This window comes from Paramacrobiotus metropolitanus, unplaced genomic scaffold (assembly GCF_019649055.1).
Source record: "Paramacrobiotus metropolitanus isolate TYO unplaced genomic scaffold, Prichtersi_v1.0 Parri_scaffold0000045, whole genome shotgun sequence".
In the NCBI taxonomy this organism is placed as follows: Eukaryota; Metazoa; Tardigrada; class Eutardigrada; order Parachela; family Macrobiotidae; genus Paramacrobiotus; species Paramacrobiotus metropolitanus.
In genome coordinates, this window is record NW_026570265.1 from 889,168 (window position 1) to 908,378 (window position 19,211).

The 19,211-nt window shown below is 42.4% G+C and overlaps 3 protein-coding genes across 6 annotated transcripts; 1 reads left to right on the forward strand and 2 right to left on the reverse strand.

Annotated features, from left to right (window-relative positions):
• The first annotated feature begins 28 nt into the window (after positions 1 to 28).
• LOC129591214 (guanylate cyclase soluble subunit beta-1-like) lies at positions 29 to 7,062 on the forward strand. Of its 4 annotated transcripts, XM_055486787.1 has the most exons (13): positions 29 to 81; positions 203 to 319; positions 1,827 to 1,941; positions 2,789 to 2,885; positions 3,193 to 3,266; positions 3,396 to 3,496; positions 3,980 to 4,148; positions 4,228 to 5,007; positions 5,308 to 5,545; positions 5,842 to 5,982; positions 6,050 to 6,125; positions 6,412 to 6,490; positions 6,701 to 7,062. In XM_055486787.1, the coding sequence occupies exons 4-13, from the start codon at positions 2,883 to 2,885 to the stop codon at positions 6,858 to 6,860; spliced, it is 1,821 nt and encodes a 606-aa protein (XP_055342762.1). In that variant the 5' UTR covers positions 29 to 81; positions 203 to 319; positions 1,827 to 1,941; positions 2,789 to 2,882; the 3' UTR covers positions 6,861 to 7,062. The 4 variants fall into 4 exon arrangements, with proteins under 4 accessions (XP_055342762.1, XP_055342761.1, XP_055342760.1 ...); XM_055486786.1 differs by lacking the exons at positions 29 to 81; positions 203 to 319 and adding an exon at positions 1,397 to 1,599 and having other exon boundaries at positions 1,762 to 1,941; XM_055486785.1 differs by lacking the exons at positions 29 to 81; positions 203 to 319 and adding an exon at positions 1,397 to 1,599.
• A 3,232-nt stretch (positions 7,063 to 10,294) lies between these two features.
• LOC129591410 (uncharacterized) lies at positions 10,295 to 11,302 on the reverse strand. The gene has a single exon (XM_055487045.1). It carries the CDS (start codon positions 11,300 to 11,302, stop codon positions 10,295 to 10,297), a length of 1,008 nt encoding a protein of 335 aa, XP_055343020.1.
• A 3,541-nt stretch (positions 11,303 to 14,843) lies between these two features.
• On the reverse strand, positions 14,844 to 18,234 carry LOC129591411 (uncharacterized). The gene is made up of 3 exons (XM_055487046.1): positions 17,458 to 18,234; positions 16,987 to 17,360; positions 14,844 to 16,752 (listed from the first exon to the last, which is right to left on the reverse strand). The coding sequence occupies exons 1-3, from the start codon at positions 18,232 to 18,234 to the stop codon at positions 14,844 to 14,846; spliced, it is 3,060 nt and encodes a 1,019-aa protein (XP_055343021.1).
• Between the last annotated feature and the right edge of the window lie 977 nt (positions 18,235 to 19,211).

A 19,211-nucleotide genomic window follows, 5' to 3' on the forward strand; every position in this document is an offset into this window, starting at 1 on the left:
GAAATGATGTTTAAATGCACAGAGATACGAAATTTCCAAAATTTGACGCGTAAACTGCAAGGATTTGTCATGAGTGGACAAGTAGGTGCTAAAGCGAGCATACTTGATTTAAGTACGTATTCTAATTGATTCACGTTCTTTATCGTAAGTAATGTCAAAGGGTACTCGTATACGTAGTTTAATCAATGACTTTTATTTACAGATTTCTTGACATAGCCCTTGCCTGTGAAGTATTCGTTTATAGTGTGGTAACAGTTTGAAGTTGTAAAACCGAGATGAAAAACGGTTGACCGAAAATGCTTCCACTATCGATAATCAAGTAGGTAATCAACAGGCTCTAGGGAACAACTACCCTAGGTAATATCGCGGCTTGCTCAAAGAGCCGCGGCCTCACAATCAGTTGCTTTTCCTTTTCAGTGTTTTTGCTTCCGATTTCAGTGCATCTAAAGAAAAAACTGTTGATCTGACTGTTCAATATCGAAAATCAAATAAATGGTGTCAGGTCGATACTGCAGTTTAAATATTTTCTGACATTCAGCACTTACCATTAGCATATGCATCCACTATGACACAGAGCTATTCAGTAGATTGTTGGTGTTTCTTCTGATCAGTGGTTTACAATACGATACAAACCGTACAACCACGCCGAGTGTACCGGATTCGCGCAGTTTATTAATTTTTCAAACTTATCTTGCGCGCATTCTATTAATTTTTCAAAGTTATCATTCAAACTCGTGTTTATCAGGTACATTTCATTCAATCAGTTTCACAGCTGGCAAATTATACAGCTGGCAAATTATATAGATTATATTTACTTACATAAATACTATAGTAGCTCGTACGCTTAAAAAGATTATGTACGAGCTACTATAGTATTTATGTAAGTAAACTAACGCACATACAGTATGTGCGTATGTTCATATATATGAAAATATAAAAATAACGCACATATGTTCATATACCAGTACAGTATATGAAAATTATTAAGAAGCAGTCACTTTCTTAACAGTATATCGCAACTAAATCCTGCAAAGCACAAAACGCTTACATTTGTCGCACCATGGTGAGGCATCGGTCGTATTGTGGCTTATGTTTATCCATCCGTTTTCCCTGATTAATTAGCTTTTCTGTTGATTACGCAAAATTGTGGGTAAAAAATATGGAAACGAAGCTAAAACCAAATTGAAAAAAATCATCATGCGAATTCCGTACGTCTTTTAGTTTTTGTATTTCCGCTTATGGATAAGTACAAGGTCATATTCGACGTCATTTCCTAACGTCAGTCTTGATTGGTTGGTACCTCTTCACAGGCTGGCAGAGAGCGGAATAGTCCCGGCTGGAGTAACAAACAGGAAACGTCAACCAACAAACTTTCGTAACTAATAATCGGAGAAACCATCAACTAACCCTTCCATTCATGCGCACGGTGCTGGCAGACAGGATTTTCAAATGGTTGTACATTAGTGCGTAATGTTTGTCGTAAAGGTTATTAAACCTGGTGAGCTTTTTAATTTGCACACCGATGTTGTACGAGAAAAACGATGATCATGTCAACAGTGCGAAAGATACTATCAAAACCGTCCAGTGTAGTATACAGAGGTAAAATAGCATTTTGCCTAACCACTTGAGCAACCCTCGGCAAACCGGCAGTGGGAACAGCTGTTATGAGACGCCGGCAGCATCCTAAATAAACCCTGCTCTATGCGCAAACTTTTGCTTTTTTACAAAAATTACGCGAATTAGTTCTTATGCCTATCGTAGGAAGAACTCATACCTGTTTTTAATTTGTTCCTGATTCATCCAAACTTGTAAACCGATATTTTTAGATGGATGCATGGTGATCCGGAATACCATACTGCCTTTGACTTGCACACGCTAACTGTTGGTTACGGTGTTACCGGAATCTAGCTATGAATTCGTTGGTGTTGGAATTCATGTGCGGTAAGCAAAAGGTGTTATTTGCCGGTTGATGTCAGATGCTGATATATCGTGTTGTCTGTCAATTTTCTGAAATAAAGATCAGTTTTATAAATTTGCGCTATATATGTTTAATTCTTGCAATAATGCGTTACAGAAAATCTTTTTGGTCACTTCCATCATGCATCTATTTAGTTTAAACTAGTTCTTTTTTGTATTTTTATTCTTGACTGGTGAGCTCGTTTATTCGTCATACCTATAACCGGCATCGATATCAATGCAGAAATCTTACTCCTTGTGTTTATCGGCATACCTTCACACCTTATTTGTTAATTAAGCGCAACAATGAAAGCGGATATACTTATGCTAAAATGCAGATACAAAATTGAAAACAGAAGCCGGCTGTAGCCGTATTATACATAGTTCAGTGCACTGCAAGAAATAAGATTTCCCCACAGGAGAGGATCAAGATTACAGTACTAATTTACGTCGAAGGAATTTTAAACTGATGGAGGTTTAAAAAGATCGACATAGCAGGACAAAATGTCCATCATATAATAGCGAAACGTGATTTGGCATTCTCCAAAGAATATCCCCAAACAAGGCTGCAGATGGTGATTAAATACTTACGATCAAAGTGTCTTATACGCAGTTGAATGAAACCTTACAATTTATGATACTGGCGATGTCACGCCGGTGTGTGTCTGGCGTCTCCGAGGTTTCGTCAGGAAGAAAGGTCATTGCGTAATACTAAACGGCAGGGGGACAGCAGCCGATATGTATAGAGATGAAACCCTTTTTATACAGAGTACAGAGCTCAACCATTTAAAATTTTTAATGTTTATATCTGCTAAATTTTGACGTTTTCCAGCAATCACGCCGCTGCAATGCCAAAATTTTGGAAGCCGATTTGGCGCATGATCTCGTCTTAAAACCAAGGAAAACGTATTGATTCGGGAACTGAAATGGTAAGTTGCGATAAAATAGTGCTTTTCAATAATACATAAAGTTTTAAACTCTAAATTTTAACAGATCATATTCTATAATTTGGCGTATGTATTCTTTGTACGTACTGTATGGAACATTGCCAACTTAAACTACGGTATAAATTATACTGCACTAAAAATATGCTTGAAGGATACTAATTTTAAAGTACCGTACAGCTACTACATCAATGCCTTCCTACACCTTCCTAATGCTATACATCGCTTACCGTTACGAGATCACTGCTTCTCGGTCTGGATAAAATTAAGTTCTCTGTTTATCTGACTGCAGCATGGACTTATTAACCGATGCCTGGAGCTTATGGTCATTGAAAAGTTTGGAGAAGATTTCTGGACTAAACTAAAGTAAAATTAAATAGTTTCAATAAATATATTTAGCACATATAACTACTCTGTATATATTTATACAGCGTATAATTCGGTCAACATTAGTCGATTGCCAATGGTTAAAACTACATTTACTCCCGTTTTAAGGAAAGAAGCCGACATCAAATTATCGGGAGAATTTCTTACGACAGAATTTTATTCCGATGAAAGCACATACAAGATGGTGTTCGCTGCCGAGCGATTAACAGGTAATATCCCTGATCAGTGTGTATTTCCGCTCTGCATTTCCCGAATCCAGATCCATTATGATTGCCTGTCGTGCCCATTTACCAACCGTCGGTGTGCATTATTATCGTACAGTAGGGTACCCGTTATGCGAGACATTCGATTTGCATGCTTAGACACCTTGCACGTATTAGATAAATCCGGCACCTGATTATTTTTTGATTCTGATGCTCATCATAATAATATATTAAGGGTGACTCCATTGCAAAACACTAACTATGACTGCTCAACGAACGTTACATTTTGCAGTAAAACATGTGAGAAACTAATTTACTAGTTTACTGATATTCGATATCGACATTTTTACTGCAGACGTTTTATGCCGCAAACAGCAGTCCGGTAATCATTCCACGTAGATAACTCAGTGTAAAAACACTGATTGGTACTTTCTCCCATTTTATATCAACCATAATCAGAATCCCAAAAAAACTTCGTGGATGAAATAGGTGTGCCCGCAGACAAAATTCTGGAAATGTATGGAGAGTATTTCTACGAATTCTCTGTGGAGTTTCAGTACGACAAATTGCTGCGAGTGCTTGGGAACACCCCGGAAAAATTTCTACAATGCCTGGATACAATGCATTTAGCGCTGGCACGTGTTTATCCACCAATGAGGTACTGTACTTAAATTACATTTCCGGTGGGTAAACGAGATGTATTCGAAGATATACGGTTAATATTGGATAATCCGCAGACCTCCGCTATTTACTTGCAAAAAATTACCGGATGGAGATCATGTCATCGGCTATTACTCGAAACGTCCGGCTTTATTGCCCATTGCTGTGGGTTTGATACGCCGAGCCATTCTGGGACTGTTCAATATATCAATCGAAATAACTGTCCTATCCACTGACACAACGGACGGATGTTATAAAATGCTTATAAAAAATCTTACCGGAAGTGACACTGTCGAAGCGCAGCGGAATGATGAAGAGCTGGTTAATACCATGTCGAAAAAAACCGGCTTCATGTCACCACTGACTTTCACCGAACTCTTCCCCTATCATATCCTATTTGACCGTGATTTTAATGTGCTGCAATGCGGTCAAGTCCTTTTTCGCGTGATGCCGTGGATACTGGATGCTGACAGTAAATTAAACAGTTGGGCACGCATTGCACGGCCATATATCACTCTCACGTACGAGCACATACTGGATCACCTCAACACGACCTTCCTCCTGGAAGTCACCAGTGCCGCTGATGAGAAATTTCGTTTAAACGGGCAAATCATCCACTTGCTGGAAAGCGACTTGCTGCTGTTCATCGGAAGTCCTTATGTGGTGTCGCTTGATGACTTGTACCGGAAGGGCTTTTCCATTGCGGACATTGCGCTGTATGATGCCAAGCGGGATTTTTTACTGGCATCGGAAACATTCGATGAGGAGAGGAAGTTGTTTAAGCGACTGGAAGACTTGACGAATAATTTACAAGAAACTGCCCGACTGATGGCAGTCGAGAAGGCGCGCACTGACCAGTAGGTATTTTCAGTTTAATGCGCTGTTGAAACTATATGTTAAATATTGCTATATTTGCGCACAAAGCTGTGTATTGTCACAAAGATGTTTATAAACTTGCTTTAAGCTTTAAATATTTACAACCTTCCTGTACAGCCACCACTCAATCCACTTAAATTACGTAACGCGCGAAAACACGCGCAGTGTTAATTTAAGAGTAAAGTGTTTCGCTTTCAAGGTGTATAGAATAAATCGCGAATAAATCCGAGATGTGGTTGCCAGACGCAAGAATTAGCCAACAGTGTGCGATTTTTTTGCAGACTGATCTATGATATTCTTCCAAGACCAGTTGCCAAACAGTTGAAAATGGGTGAAATGGTGGTACCGCAGCGTTACGAATCGGTCACTATTCTCTTCAGCGGAATTGTGAATTTTGATAAATTTTGCCTTGCCCGAGATTCCGACAAAGCCGGTATCGAAGTAGTGGACTTACTTAACAATGTTTACAAACATCTGGACAAGCTTCTAGAGCCGTCCCAGAATGCAGAAGTTTACAAGGTCAGTGAGACCAATTAAGGGGTGTTTTCTTCCGTTTTGTAAATGTGTTGCATCTTTAGCTGCACTTACAATTAGTTTGATAAAATGCAAAAATACGCAACAATACATATAATATACATACACATATAGGAAATATAGATATTGTACATATTTATGACGCCCTACCACGTGTAAGTTAGTGCTAAAAGTCCATCCCGGCCCTTTTCATATTACTTTTGTTGAAAACTGTAATGATTTAGAGTAAGCAACATATACAATAGAAGTATTCAAAATCAATATTAATGTCATGACTGCAGATAGAAACCATCCAAGATAATTATCTGGTGGTAAGCGGAGCACCAGAACCGACACTGTACCATGCGAAACGGATTTCGCGATTAGCGCTGCAGATGATGGAGCGAGTACAGTTTGTCAAAATTGGCAGCCATCACGTTAAGGTGTGTCCATAATATAGTCCGTGATATTGGCTTTATCCCTTGATAAAATATTTTTTGTTACTTCCAGTTAACTATCGGGATCAACTCTGGAGAAGTGGTCGCCGGTGTTATTGGCAACCGAATGCCACGCTACTGTTTGTTCGGTAAATGTTATCACTTACCATGCAACTGCTCTACGATCTTCTCTGTACTGTGCGGCTTTGTCATTGCACGCAGACGGTATCGAAATGGTTGTATTTGTACTTGTGCCGCGGAAATTAAGTTAATTCCTGAAATTTACATATCAGTTCAAAGTGATAAGTACTCCATTTTTTATAACAGTTTAAATACATGCATATTTTATTCGTTCTCTTTTTATGAATGCAGGCAATGCAGCTATAAAATAGTGCATACACACATTAAATAAGCGCATTTTTATTATTCCAACAGGTGACTCGGTGAATTTGGCCAGTAGAACCTTGAAAACCGGCAAACCCGGCCGGATTAATGTCGCCTTTTCTACTTACAAGTAGGTGCTGACCAACAAATTGGTCCAGTTTACAATTAGGACAGTTGCCAATCGTCTGCACGATCATGGAAGTGGCGAACAAATGTTAATATTTAATAAAAATATGTGGCCTTCTTGCACCATCAAAAATAAGTACTTAAATTAAATAACAATAACATATACGTATTACGCACAAGTAATAATTTTGATCTACAGTATGTACAATTGCAGGCTACTTCAAACCGGCTACAACTTCACACGGGACTTCCAGTTCGACTATTACGGAGAGGTCATCATGAAAAACGTTAAACAACCGGTGCAAGTGTGGCTGCTCGATCGGAAAACGGAGTCATACCAGAAAAACATTTCGCGCCTCTGTGAAATTGCTTAACAATGATGTATTTCGGTAGCATCGATATATTCTTGGGGCCTTTTTATGCTGATATTCATAGCATATGCCTTACTTTCAAATTTCACTGTCGGCAGTGATTGCCGAATTTCTTCGCTACAATGTGATGAAAGTCTTCGGTTACCAATTCAGATCTATAATCTGCCTTTCAAAATGCCCATCCAAATGCTAAAAGGAATAAAATTTTCGCAGGCGTGTACGCATCACATGCAATTCTAGATTATATTTACGTTTTTTTAATGCACAGATTTTATGAAATGTGACATCGAACAACAAGGTCAGATTTCTTTCTGACACCAACAACAAATACATCGACAGTTTTGTCGGGATTGTCGTAGGTCATCGCGTGACAAACGTCGCCAACTCGTAAGTTAAAGGCAAGATACGATTATTAAAATGGCACCCTGGAGTGATTTTGACAACCGGCTATTCGAATTCAGCTGTGCGAGCGGCAGGTCTGTAATTCTCCACTCTGGCAAAAAGTATTTTAAGTTAATCATGTTCTATCCCAAATGATGTTTTCGCCATTCCAACCCTTTTTTTGGGCAAAGCGGTATGTGGTGGCACGCACGTCGAGAAGGTAAAACGTAGTTAATGTTAACACTGCAACATGCAGGTGCTCAGTACGAACTGTACAATACACATTGCTCGTTCATACACATTATCAGGCTCGAGAAAACTATTATCTTAAAGCTTAAAGTTATTAGATTAGATAACACTGACGGCTGCTCTTATGCTGTGAGCCCTCAAAACATCGAACAGTAACAGTTAATAGAATTAAACATTTTATACTTGTGTTACCGCTGGTACACACAGGAAGCTCGCTAAACGCGGTTTAGCGCTTCAAGTTCGCGAATTTGCAACTGCTGTTTTCCACCAGCGAGCTGAAATCAGTTCCTCATAGTATCATCAAAAACAAACATACTTGGAGCGTTAAATATTAAAATTTGATTATATATCTACATAAAAAATCTTGGCTCTACGATGCTCTGTGTTTATAAGTAAGTGACATTGGTTCGATCAAAACATCGAAAGTACACACCATATCCATATACCGGTTAAAAGAGACAGCAAGCCGGATGTATACGTATACATCTGCACATTGATCAATACATACAGGCAGTTTTGCTCCTGTACCCCAGAAAGGTCAATCAACACATCCGTTGAGCGGTGAATTTAAGTGGAGGCACCTGCACATTTTTGAATGCGATATAACAGATCTAGAATAGAAGTGCTGTACACAGCATGGACTTACAATATGTTATAGTTATATATCAGTGTAGAATACAGTACGTAATTGCATTTTGATTACTTGAGTAGAAGTACAATATGTAATGGCGATTTATAACTGTAGTTCCACAGAATAATATCAAGTGCAGCCTGTGCAGGTATGAGTAGTTATTATACGTAGCAACGGATACGAAACAGAGGACACCGGAACTACCTCTAAGCTTGAAGGTAGAAAATTTGAACTTGGCTTCTTAATATCCGGCAATTATATTATATGTACACTCCAATTGCTAACTTAATCTATGATCCTGCCCGAAGTGAATCACCTGCACAACCGGGACGACAAAAGGGTCAGTCAAATCTGCAGAGTACTGCTACTTGCTTAGTTCTAAAAAATGCAATACATGTTTAATATAATTCAATTTTGAATTAAGAAATTCGTTTTCCATAGAAGATAGCTCCAACCAATGAAGGAAATGCTCCATCATCCCATAATTTATTTGCAATCTGTTATCATGACGGAGAGACGAGTACGATAGGGATAATACCGTAATATCTATCCTACCGACCTGACTCAACGACAGAGAATGAGCTGATAATTTCAATGTGGCATAGCCAAGAAAAATGTGTAAGCTACGAACTACGCGAAGCGAGAATCTGACTGCATTCCGACGATAGATTTTAATAGAAAACTCTCACACTGCCAAACTCCGAATGCCAACCAACTGATACCAAAATCCTGTAACTCTCGGACTTATATAGGCGCGAAGCGCGTCCAGTTAGAAAAAGCCAAAAGTATAACCCAAAACAAAGAGAAACTGCGAGAAAGTACAAAAATATAGCCGACAAGTACGAGTACAGATGTATAGAAGTACGTACATCGCTGCTACTGTACACCATATTCCGTCACCCCCGCAAACGGCTTTTGGGGAACCCAACACAAAAAGAAACGAAAGGAACATGAAAAACAGGAATAAAAAACTAAATGAAAATGAGTTCTCACGCTCTCGACTGGGTAAGGCGGGCAAAATCCATCCTCCGTCCGAGAATGACATGATCCTCCTCCACGGGTGACTGAGTGAGATGGTGAATGAGGAGAGGATCCTTGACGGGGTGGAAGTGAGAGTTGGCAGGAGAAAGTGAGTTGGCAAAACGGCAGTCGGAGAAAACACAAACAGGAAAATCGTCGGAAAAATAAAGAGGAATTTCAGTGGCAAAAATCAATTGAAATTAACGTAAAATCGCCGATGAAAATTCAGCAAAAACATCCGCGAATAAACAGGAGAATAAAAATAAAACGCCACTTCCGCACTGAGGAATATTGTCAGCAAAATGCACGAAAATCACAAGGGAAAACTGAGCAAAATCCACTCGGAGATCAACAGGGATTCAGTAAAAATTAATGAAAATTCGCAAAATCAGCAGAAACTGTCAGCGCGATCAGAATGAGAAGCGAGTCTGCTCAGTACCAGTTGACGGCGGAGCATTCTTGCGGGCATCCACAGCCATCTGCTGACGAAGCTGCTGTTGTCGTTCGCGCTCCTTATCTGCATCATTCGTAACTGCTGAAGCACCTACTTGGCCAGTGGGAACAGTAGAAGAGCTGGCTGAATTATGGGCAGGGACTGAACCATTTCCTCCACCAGCAGTCATATCAACATCGCCATCACGCACAACATTACCAACACTGCCACTCTGTCCATTCTCGGGATCAGCAGCAAGATCTCGTCCAGCTCGTCGCCAGTTGTCCGTGGGAACAGAGGCATTTTCACCAGCGTTAGCGCTACCACGTCCTCGAGCTTCACCACCGCGGCTTCTACCAGCAAATCGTCCGCGACGACGACCATAGCCACCTCGCTGCGTTTGAAATCCTGCGGCCATCAGCGTAGTACTGTACAGGCCCTGCAGTAACTGATTCCGATAGTGTGCACGGGCACGGCCGCCACGTCCACGATTAAAATACGGTGGCATTATCACAAAAAATTCCAACTTTACAAAACAAACTGAGATTCCTAGAGAGAGATCACTCTACAGAGAAGAAAACCGAAGAACCCAAAATCAATCCAAATATGTGCAACTGTGAATTTTTGCAATGCGGTGTTTTTACCCACAGTGCTGCAACATACAGATACCGAATTAACCTGCCGTCTCGCGGCGGTTACGACAGTTCCCGGGGACTTCGGGGATTACTGTTTATTAATTAGCCTGTCCGGCTGTTTCACTTTTCTTCCATATCTCGTTCTCACAGGAACGACGGGAACATCCTCGACTTCCGGTTCTGGCAACTCTGGCCTAACAGGAAACTCCTCAATCTCGTCTTCGAGTTCTTTTTCTACGGGCTTAAGCGGCTTATGACTTGCGCTCATATCTTCCATATCAGTCAGCTCCGGCTCATCCGGTTTTCGCATATTATACGGTCGCATCTGCGATACGTGCACTACATCCAGTTTCACTGCTCCCCTTTTGTTGCATTGTACTCTGTAGTGAATACTCGACAGTTTCGCCTTCACCTCATATCCGGTGCGCCAAAGGCCTTCAAACGCCTTATGCTTTCCTTTCGTACGCGCCATAGCTCGCACCATGACTTGATCGCCAATTGCATATTCAACTTCTCGTGCGTTAGCATCGTACCGGATCTTATCTTTCAGACGCTGCTGCGTTTCTTCCGCTCGTACCTGATCCAGTGCATCTGACAATGTCAGCTGTAAATGCTGAATAAACAAATGCGCAGGAATCGGAAAGTCCTCGTCGCCGTCATACTTCGGAATGAAGTTATCTTGCGGTAAACGCAAGTCTTCACCATACATCAGTTTCGCAGGTGTAAAACCGCCAATACGTTTTACCGGCTTCGTGTTAAAGGCGAAACAGATAGCTGGGAGGTACACATCCCAATCTGTTTGCTCATCGTTTATGTATTTAGATATTGCTTTCTTAAATTCTCCCACACGTTTCTCTGCTAACCCGTTTCCCATATTGTGGTAAGCAACTACCGGCACGTGTGCAATTCCCATGACGGCGGACAATTCACCAAACATGTCTGACATAAAGTTGGACCCTCTGTCCGACGTCAGATTCTTCAGCACACCAAACGGCATAATTATTTTTTCAAACACGAACTGTGCTAGCGTAGCACTGTCGTTCGCTTCTACCGCTTGTGCGACAACCCATTTCGAACCATAGTCAACACCGATCATGATGTGTTTTTACCATTTTTAGTTAACGGTAAACTGCTAGCAACGTCGATCGACCAACAGCTACGCGGATTTACAATCGGATTATGCTGTAAAAATCCAGCAGTTTTCTGGTTAACAGGATTACGCGCCTGGCACTGTGCACAGGACATCACGTAGTTCGTCACACTTTCTTTCATGTGCGGCCAGTAAAAGTATGCGTGCATCTTTTTTGTACGTGGATTCAATGCCTTGATGCGCGGCATACTGTGTGTCATGATTTTCGAACAGAAACTTCATTCTCCACTGGTACGGTACATAGAATAGGTAAAAGTCTTTACCGTTCACAGAGTACCGATAGTACACAACGCCTTGTTTCAAAATGAACTTTTTCAAGTACCGGCGCTGGTACGGCTTCATGTCCTGCGTAGGATCACTGAGTAATGACTTCCAGTGTGCAATTACGCGGTCTTTTGACTGCTCTTCCACCCAGTACTGTGCGCGCTGTTCTGGTACGAACGTGACTTCCGTATTATTTTTCACTTCTTTCCGCTCTGCTTTGTTGAATAAACGGACTTCAGCCCTGAACGCGTCAATGTACTGTACTTGTTTGTGGTTTTCTCTCTTACGCACTGCATCGATCTGTGCTACTGTTTCCGCATCCGGCTGGTCATCTTCGCGGTAGTCGGGGATAACATCCGACTCGTTAGACTCCGGCTCTCGCATGTTACCGGTCTGCCTTGACAAGGCATCTGCTTCGACATTGGCCGCTCCCTTAATGTACTTGGGAACCATGTCATAGTCTTGCACGTACAATGCCCAACGACCAATACGCCCATGCATATCTCGCATGTTGCGAAGAAACGTTAATGCGGCGTGGTCAGTGTACACTTCAAACTTTTTATACGCCAAGAAGTGACGCCATTTTTTAAGCGCACAAATGAGTCCATACGCTTCCAACTCGAGTGGGAAGTATATTCTGCTCTGAGTCGGCGTAAGCAGTTTGGACAAATACGCAATCGGCCGCCAGTGGCCATCAATAAACTGCTTGAGTACTGCGCCAACGGCAATTTTCGAAGCATCAATCACCATCTGTATCGGCGCCTGGTCATCGAAGCGCGCCAATATCGGAGCAGAACACAAAGCATCTTTCAGCTGCTGCATTGCGTTTTCTTGTTCCGGTCCCCACTTAAATTCTGCTGATTTCGGGACTAACCGCTGAAGCGGTTCAGCTATGTTCTGAAATTTGGGAATAAACTGTCTGTAGTAACCGACCATACCAAGAAATCGCTGTATTCCCTTGCGGTCTTTCAACGGACCGAACGATTTTACTGCTTCCAGCTTTTCCGGGTCAGTACTGATACCGTTACTATCGACAACATGACCCAAAAAGGATATTTTCTCCATGAAAAATTCACATTTGTCTGGATTGATCGTCCAGCCGCACTCCTTCAAGCGTGCAAGGAGTTCTGCCAGGTCACGAAAGTGCTCTTCTATGGTATCCGAAAAACATATTATGTCATCGATAAATACGAGTACTTTCTTATGTTTTAATTCAGCTAAAGTCAAGTCCATGGCTCTTTGAAATGCGCTTGGCGCATCTTTCATTCCAAATGGAAGTACTTTATACTGGTACGTAAATTCTTCAGCTACCATTGTAGCTTTTTTCCGGTCTTCTTCTTTCAGCTGAATCTGCCAGAAACCTGACTTTAAGTCGATCTTCGAAAATACTTTCGCTTTCGCAACTGCGTTTAATATGTCATCGATTCTTGGCAGTGGATAGCTGCTGCCCTGCAGTTTTTCGTTTAATTTTCGGAAATCTACTGTCAGCCGTCGGCTGCCGTCTTTTTTCTTCACAATACATATGGGCGATCCCCACGGGGAATTAGTTAACTCAATTATCCCATCACGCATCATTTCTTTTGTTTTTTCTCGGAGCCATTTTCTGTCCTCGAAGGACACACGATACGGTGGCTGTCTTACAGGTGCACTCGTACCTGTATCGACCGGGTGCTCATATATATTGCAGCAACCGACCGGTCTCTCTTTTGTTGGAAATACTTCCTTGTTTTGGCGAAGTATTTTGTACAGGCGTTCAATGTTTTCCAATTTCACCAATGGACCCAATTTTATTTTCTTGATTGTCTCTTCAGTCTCCGGCGTAGTACTGACTTCCGCCGTAGTAACTTCAGCCTTACGGCATTCACACTGTGCTTTGTCAGTACAGTACAACTCGTGGTACGCACTGTCAAATTCAGCGTCTGCAGATGTCAGAATTTCATCCACCATTTCTACACTGCCAAGGGAAGTATCCCTATCCAATTTCACGCGCTCATTCGACATGTTCATTATACGTACTGTACATGTGCCTTTGTTCGACACATCAAGTACGCCATCTTCGATGAACATCTGCGCATTATCTGTATGCAGACTACCATCGTAGAATAACGGCTTTCCACACAACTCAGCGCGTTTATACTGCACGTTATTTGCGCCTTTAATTCGCGTTGTTATTTCCACGTAACTTTTTGGATGTACAGTAATCGATTTATTCGGGAAAATTTCCATGCGGCGGCATTCCACTGTTGCGCCTTTTCGTTTATCGGTATTGTTCACACTTCCGCTGTGAACCATTTTTACTTCTTGTCCATCAACCTCAATGATGGCATCAGACTTCAGATCAGCTAAAGTCTGATTAACGACTTTCGGTTTTTCTGTACCGATGCGACGACCAGCAAAGTTGTACTCGTACTGGTTACGCCCATTTTTACGTTGTTTCCCGTACATATTTTTCTTTGCCGGGAATTTCTTCTGCTGTGCTTTATTATTCTGCGAGCTTTCACCGACTTCCTCAGATTCATCTGAGTTAAGCACGTCAAACTTGTTAGTGTATATAAACTGAAACGGACCAACACCAACCACGCCCCTTTCTTCCCGGACTTGCGGGTCTGACCAGCTTCTCATTTCCTGTCCTATTGTTCGGTACACATCGTCGCTTTTGCACTTTGGTGAATGTGCGCACTTAGACAGTACTTCTTTGATAGTACTGTACATATCAAACCAGTAGTACCTAGTAACTAAGTACTTCTGTATGGACACTTCATTCGGTATCAGTTTCTTTTCGTGGAATCGTTGATGTACCGAATGTACTAACTATCATCTGCCACTGATACGGCACCAAAATTCTTGGGATACCGCTTCCACTTCGTCTGCGACATAACATACCGCGGTACACTTGAAATAACCCGATTTCGTCTCTTTCAAAATCAGTAGTCGTTTTCAACGGGTTGTTATAAAGGTAATACCAATGCTTGGTATCCTTGCATTTGCACTGCTCCGCTTGCCAAAACGCTTCGTCCGCATACTCTTCAGCAGTGACCACACGCTCATGGTTTTCCGGTCGCCCCTGCGAATCGTGTCCACACTTTCGCCGGGTATTTAGTAGTTAACTGTTCGGCTAACTTAGAGTTACCGAAAGTAACTGACTGTCCCTCTGGCAGCATACCTTCGTCCGCATCTGCATTACCCCCGCAAACTTGAGTACTCGTACTCTGTTGCGGCTACTCTACCGCAAACTTGACGTTGCACCGAGCGCATTTTGCGGTTTCTTCAAGATCTTAACATTGCCTTTCACTGCTTTTGCGAAAGACTTCTGTGGCGTAACTTCATTCCGTTTTGTACTACTAGTATGTAGTACTTCTGCTTTTTTAACAGCCATTGTCGACCGCTCTTTGTTTAACCAGCTATTTAAGTGGTCATACGTCACACTACTTCCGTCGAATGCTTTACAGTATTCGAGTGCACGCCCCGTATCAAACCATGCAGGTATTGTGGGACATGGACGTGCACCGGGATTCAATACCGGTTTAAAACTGTGCTGTTGCACAAAATCCAACATTTTCAAATGTGCTCTTGGGTGATATCTGGGAAAGGCGGGTTCGGTACGAGTAGGCCTGAACGCCATAGTACTGAAATCAAACACAACCGGCTTACCAGTCCAAAAGTCGGTACCCAGTAGTACAAAGTCGACTTTTGTATTAGGATCGATTAATACAGCATGTTCATAACCAATTCCAAACAATTCGATACGCACAATACCACACAATGGGTCAATATCGGTAATATCATTCGCCGCCGTATTAAGCGTTACATCTGACACATGCGCTGGGCATTTCAAAATGCTTACATTCAACATTAGCGCTATGTGTATTGGCATAATGGAGATACTTGCGCCAGTATCCACCAACGTTTTCACTTCATCATTGTCATTCATAGCTAACATCACGTACACAGCTTGTGCATCCAGAGTTGGTAATGCAACTTCAAACCCTTTTTCTACTGCATCTGGGAACTGTGACAGTTGTTGCATACGCTCTACAGATAGTGCATTCACTTGCACATCCTTGCCAAGTTTACATACTTCCATTGCTCGGGCTTCCGCTCTTCTACTGTTGTGCCGGGCTAACACGTCCGCGGGCGGTTCACGTGTCGCCTCTTTGAATTTGCCTTTGAAAGTACAAAACTTTGCTGGGTGTAGCTCGTGGCACTTAAAGCAAATCAGCTGACCGGCATCATTTTTCCACTTATTTAAGTCAATTTCAACGTTGCCGATCATGAACGGCCGTCGGCCGCTATTCTGAGTATTTTCAGCTTTCACACTGTCACCTTTCTCGTACGTACTTCCAGACTGTTCATAAGAGTTTTGGCGGTAGTTACCGTATCCGCCTCGGCCACCACGGCCACGATTATTATTACCGCGGTATCCACCGCGTCCACGGTTGCCGTTATTACTGTAACTGTTGCTGTTTTGATTCCTGGTGTTATTGTATTCAACTTGTTGCGACTTCAAGCTGTAAAACGTCTTCAGCTGAGTACACACGTCTTCAACTGTTTTTGGTTTGGACTCAGTTAACTTTTCAAACCAGCGCCATCTATGCGGTCTTAATCCTTGAATAAGGATTGACACACGCTCTTCTTCACTTGTTCCCAATGTGTTGAACCAGTTTAGGTAACCATCCACGTATGAGTTTACCGTATGCGCGTCAGTAAATACACGGGCGTACATTGCCTGCCGTATTTCAGCGGGATCACTCTCCGATGAGAAGTGACTTAGAAGTACTCCCTTCCAGTACTTCCAGTCTTTATCTGGGTTTTTCTTCTTGTGGTCTGCATACCACAGATACGCATCATCCTTCAGTGAGTTTGACAAGGCCTTATCAATTAGCTGTTTGTCATCCCAACCGTTCAAGTCTTGACAGCGCTCGCAGTCAAGTATAAACTTTTCCACTTTCCCGCTTTCTTGTGTACCCTTATAATTTTGCGGGTAATGGGTCTTTTCTTTTGTACTTTTACCACTTTTATCAAATTTCTCCATTAACGCTATACTGCGTTCAATTAACTCGTCGGTACGAGTGTTTACACGCGGTTGTTCATGATTATCGTACTGCGCATCTTCCCACTGCGCATCTTCCGCTCTACGAATATCGCTTTCATACTCATATTCATTATCGCGCACGGGTACATAATCACGGTTACGTTGGGTTTCGTTAAACTCCACCCGACGACTTGCATACGCCTGTGACTGCTGACCAGATGTCAGCTTTGGTGCTGCATCAAAGGTCGCTTCCCGTTCAAAAGTACTCGTATGTACCCGGGATTCAGTCTGACCACTGACAGTTCCACCTTTTGTTTTCAGACTGTTTTCCCACTGCTGCAGCCTGGCCTCCCACTCTGCTAGCCGTTTTTCACGCGTTTTCGCTTTATCGAACTCATCTTCGATGCATATCCATTGACCTTGAAGGTCGTCACGTTCTTTTTTCAGTTCTGCATCGACTCGCGATTCTTCTGCCTTTAGTTTAACTTGCAGATCGTCACGTTCTCTCTGCGCACGTATAAAGTCACGTTGCAGTTTACCACTGTTGACCATTGAATCATGGCACTGCTTTTCCAGGTTTTTGTTTGTATTACGTACACGGTCCACTTCATCTTTGTTTTTGTCGTTTTGAGTACGTAAATCAAAGATATCAGTATTCAACTTTTTCACGTTTTCTTTGCACTCTTCATCGTGCTTCTTAATTTTTTTCTTTTAAATCATTTATTTCATCGTCACGCTTTTTCACATCCTCCTTCAAGGCATCGTTGTCATCACTTAAAGTATGACACCACGTTTTAGCCTTAACAAACTTCATGTGCATTTCTTCAGTTGTATTCAGACCGGCTTTAGCGATCTCTTTCATTTCGTTAAGGTCTTTTTCGTTCTCAATTCTGTTTTCCCATGACAGAACCGTATTGTCAAACTGCTCTTGATCCAAAGTAAACTGCCTTACAGCGGCATGTAACGGATGGATCACATCCAACGTTTTATTCAACTCATCGTAATTGCCTGTAGCCACTGTACTACGTATTTGAAACGGCTCTGCTGACAGCGGCTCAACCCCACCAGTTGGCACATCTTCATCAATAATACTCGCATTCATATCTTTTTCGATATTAGTGGCAGCCGTGTTATCAACTTCCTGCTCCTTGCTATGCTGTACAAAAGCAAAAGGAGAGACAACCTTTTCCACCGTTTCACCAGCATTTTCATACGCATCTGCAGCTGCTGTTTGCACAGCTTGCACTTGCGCATTAAACTTCTGCATAGCAGCTTTATATGCTTCAACTGTGAACAGTTTTGTAATATTTTGTGGCAGCTCTCTGTGCTCCAACCACACTCGCCAACCTGTCGGCGGCTTTCCCATTTTGGCCTCATCATTGTCGTAAGTTACGAAATCTTTGCCACATATCCCAGATTTAGGGACTGCAACATTCAGTTCATTCAGGAATGCTTCGATTTTAACGCCAATTGGCACGATAAACTTATCCGGTATCAGCTCTGCTGCACCTTGCTTCACTGCCTGTCGCGTAAACTTCGGTTGCACTACCGGCTGTGACGCCGTGCTTTTCGAATTTTCCATTGTTAGGTTTTTTTCACTTTTCACTTCGCTTCTTTGTTCAGCGCTCGTTGCACTGACTTCTTTTGTTTAAATCCGAGAAACTTCTTTTGTTTCACCCGGATACTCCAGCTACGCCCTTTGTTCTCAGTGTTCGTTGCACTGATTTCTTTTGTACAGCTCTAGCACTGCTTTGGCTGTCTACGCTACGCTCAAGATTTTGTGTGCACACTTGTATGCTTCGGCACTGCTCTCAGCATACGACTTCAGCTTAAGAATTCTGCTTTCGACTCTGTCTACTCGCAGTTTGTTGCGCAACTTCTGCTTCAGATTTACCAGGAACACGTCTGTTCGCTGGCTTAAGAATAATTCGGGAACATCAATCTCTGGCCAGGAGAATTGAGTCCCTACAGTAATTAGAGTATACCCAGTTTTGTGCTCAAGATCGATCTACAGGTTAACCCTGCATCGATCGGCTGGCAGGACAAACTGCACAGCGTCCAGACAGAGCAAAGCTCCCGGACAATTAGGTTTTCGTCGTGGGTCGCAGGCACAGGCAGAATTGGCTCACCACCAACCCACCTGTCGCCAGTACCCGGACTACTTAATTAAGGCGTCCAGTCGGCAGTTACTGCCCGGACATCCGTCCAGTCGGTACCGAAGCACCCGGACTGAGCACCTGGGAAATATCAATTCGCACAATTTCACATGTTTACTTAGCTAGGCCTTAGGAAAGGTTCGAACTGACGGTGGGCGCCATGACGGAGAGACGAGTACGATAGGGATAATACCGTAATATCTATCCTACCGACCTGACTCAACGACAGAGAATGAGCTGATAATTTCAATGTGGCATAGCCAAGAAAAATGTGTAAGCTACGAACTACGCGAAGCGAGAATCTGACTGCATTCCGACGATAGATTTTAATAGAAAACTCTCACACTGCCAAACTCCGAATGCCAACCAACTGATACCAAAATCCTGTAACTCTCGGACTTAT